At 41.0% G+C, this 2500-nt stretch overlaps 2 protein-coding genes across 2 annotated transcripts in view; one reads left to right on the forward strand and one right to left on the reverse strand.

Moving 5' to 3' along the window:
- Positions 1 to 2130, forward strand: part of LOC137976370 (protein LTV1 homolog) — a 15102-nt gene extending 12972 nt beyond the window's left edge. Inside the window, exon 14 of the mRNA XM_068823713.1 lies at positions 1326 to 2130. Coding sequence (XP_068679814.1) covers positions 1326 to 1433 — 108 coding nt within the window. The 3' untranslated portion in view covers positions 1434 to 2130. The remainder of the gene's footprint in view (positions 1 to 1325) is intronic.
- Positions 2131 to 2274: 144 nt separating this feature from the next.
- Positions 2275 to 2500, reverse strand: part of LOC137976371 (putative tyrosinase-like protein tyr-3) — a 7849-nt gene continuing 7623 nt past the window's right edge. The window contains exon 4 of the mRNA XM_068823714.1: positions 2275 to 2500. This exon is cut by the window's right edge and continues 2652 nt beyond it. The gene's annotated coding sequence lies outside the window, so the exon portion shown is untranslated.

Below are 2500 nucleotides of genomic sequence, written 5' to 3' on the forward strand. Positions count from 1 at the left end.
TACATCAAAATCACATCTCTGACTAAGGCTGATAATATTCTTCATTCTCCATACCTGTCTGACTAACATTTCATTGAAATTGTGAGGAGAATTTACAAACTGTAACCCTTTCATATTCCCATGATCGAAACGTTCATTCTTTCACTTCCTTAGCAACGCGCGAAACATCCGTCTGTGGGCCCTTAAGCTTTCTATTGTCATTGGTTAAAAAAGTCGTGCTGCACGTGTGGCACATGCAGCACGCATGTTAGCTCATGCGTTTGCGATACTCTGCATAACAACGACGTGAAATGACCAAATTTAAGGTTTTAATGACAAGGTGAGCGTAGAAATGTGAACCTTTCATTGTCTATTTTTCCTTAGAAACCATTCGTACCCACTTTATATTTTAGGATACTCTGCCCACGTTGTACGACGTGAACGAGATGGAATAATATCGAAAGATTTACTATAGTCCAAAGTTGTATTTTGAGATGACGTTTTCGTCTAGATCGCCGTTTTAGCTCTCAAAATCCCAAGTGTACTAGCCCAACCCAATCTCCCGCCTAATAATGTATACAGTCTACAATGGTAACTGAAGCCTGTTAATGTAGATCATCTAGATTTTCATTTCATTATGATCGCGGGTGCTCTTGGGGGTTCCAGTTTGTTCAAGGTGTTGGTGATGTCATGGTCGGTCGATCGATCGATCGGTCGGTCGATCAATCGGTCGGTTGGTCGGTCGGTCGGTCGGTCTTGGGTGATGTCATGTTTCCAGAAATGCACGTAATTAGATGCAGGTCCAATTTTGAATCTTACATAGTTGAATCTATCGAACGACCTTCCTCGATTAGCTTTGCTACCTGCAGGTCGCTCTCATTGTAACTTGATATTTTTAAGAAAGAAAACAGCTTCACAATGAAATGAAAATCTAGACACCTTGAACAAGCTGGAACCCCCAAGAGCACCCGCGATCACAATGAAATGAAAATCTGGACACTCTTCATTAACAAGCTTCAGTTATCATTGTAGACAGTATACATGATTTAATTGGGTGGAGACTGGGTTGACGAGCGAGCGAGGCACGTATCGCGTTTCCCTATCAACACAACGTTCTCTACATTCTGGCCGTGCGAAAACTGAAGTGAGGGCAATGATGATAGGACGAGAGGGGCTTGGGTTAGAAGGGGGCTACGCCTTTCTCCCTACTCGACTAGACCCAAGCCGTATATTTGCGCTCTCCTCGATATTCGAACCGCCAAAATACGGAAAGAGTAGTTCAAATGCTTGCCAGCTGCAGAAGCTTCAAATATTTCATTTTCCTTTTTTTTAACGGGGTTTTGTAGGTGAGGCGAATGGAAAAGAAAGCCAATAAAATAGCCTTCAAATCAGAAAAGCAGAAACAAGAGTTCTCCTTGATGCACACGAAACAACAGCAAGGAAAGAAACTCTGACGACTTCTTTTGATGTCCTATGTGAAGATAGTGATTTATCCACTGACTGTATAGCGCTATCCATCCTGCGAACAACTGGTGCCAGAGGTCTGATAGATTCCAGACGCGTAGAGCAGCGATTGTAGTATTTCTTTTGACGGTGTTTCCTTTACGTCAAATAATCGAAATCAACTCTCATGGCAAACCTGGGTTGCAGGAACGAATCAGACATGGGTAATACGAGAGCACAACATCTCCGACCCATGCAACCAATTCTCTACCTCTGAATTAACGAGTATCGTTACTCCTTGCTCTGAATATACTATTATCCAGAAGACTGGAAGCTTGATATGGATTATGGGAAATTGTGAAACAAATTGCGAACACTTCTTCAAGGTCATACGAAAGTTGCTCCATTTTAAGACTGTATTAACAACACTCGGCAACAAACAACATTGAACACTGCAAAAGGTCGGTCACGACACGCTAAACATTTTAAATCAAAAAGATTAGGCCAAGTAAAAAACACACATGTTTCTCGTCCCCGCCCGCTTCATTTTTTAGCTCCGCCTCTCTTTTATTATTTTTTTAAGAAGGTGTTCTTATAACATCAAATATGTGTAAAGCCCATTGCTGCTGTGTACACACCAAAAAAATGTAAATTTTCACTGTTAACCCTTTGTATGTATCAAAATTAAAGAAACTTGTGTTTAATCAATATCTGATGTTTCGTTTTATTAATATTTGACCTAAGAGCTCCAACGTATCCCTGGGGGAAGATAATAATGTGTAAAGAAAGCATACAACAGGAAATAATAAATAACAAAAAAAACCGCCCGCTCTCTTTTTTATGGAAATCCGGACGAAAAACATGTTTTTCTTTTTACTTGGCCTTAGGCCTAAATACTCTTCAGCAGTGATATTCTAGGGTGACTTAAATGAATCTTTTTTGTGGTAGTGCACTGAAATACACGCTATGTCACCGGGGTGTAAGAGCGTAAGAGTGTCCATGGTGGCAATAGGCCCGCAGCGCGTGCTTAAGTCACGAAAATAAACAGGTCTGTTGGAAGCGTGCTTGAGTTTCAACA

Source organism: Montipora foliosa, chromosome 11 (assembly GCF_036669935.1).
Source record: "Montipora foliosa isolate CH-2021 chromosome 11, ASM3666993v2, whole genome shotgun sequence".
Lineage (NCBI taxonomy): Eukaryota > Metazoa > Cnidaria > Anthozoa > Scleractinia > Acroporidae > Montipora > Montipora foliosa.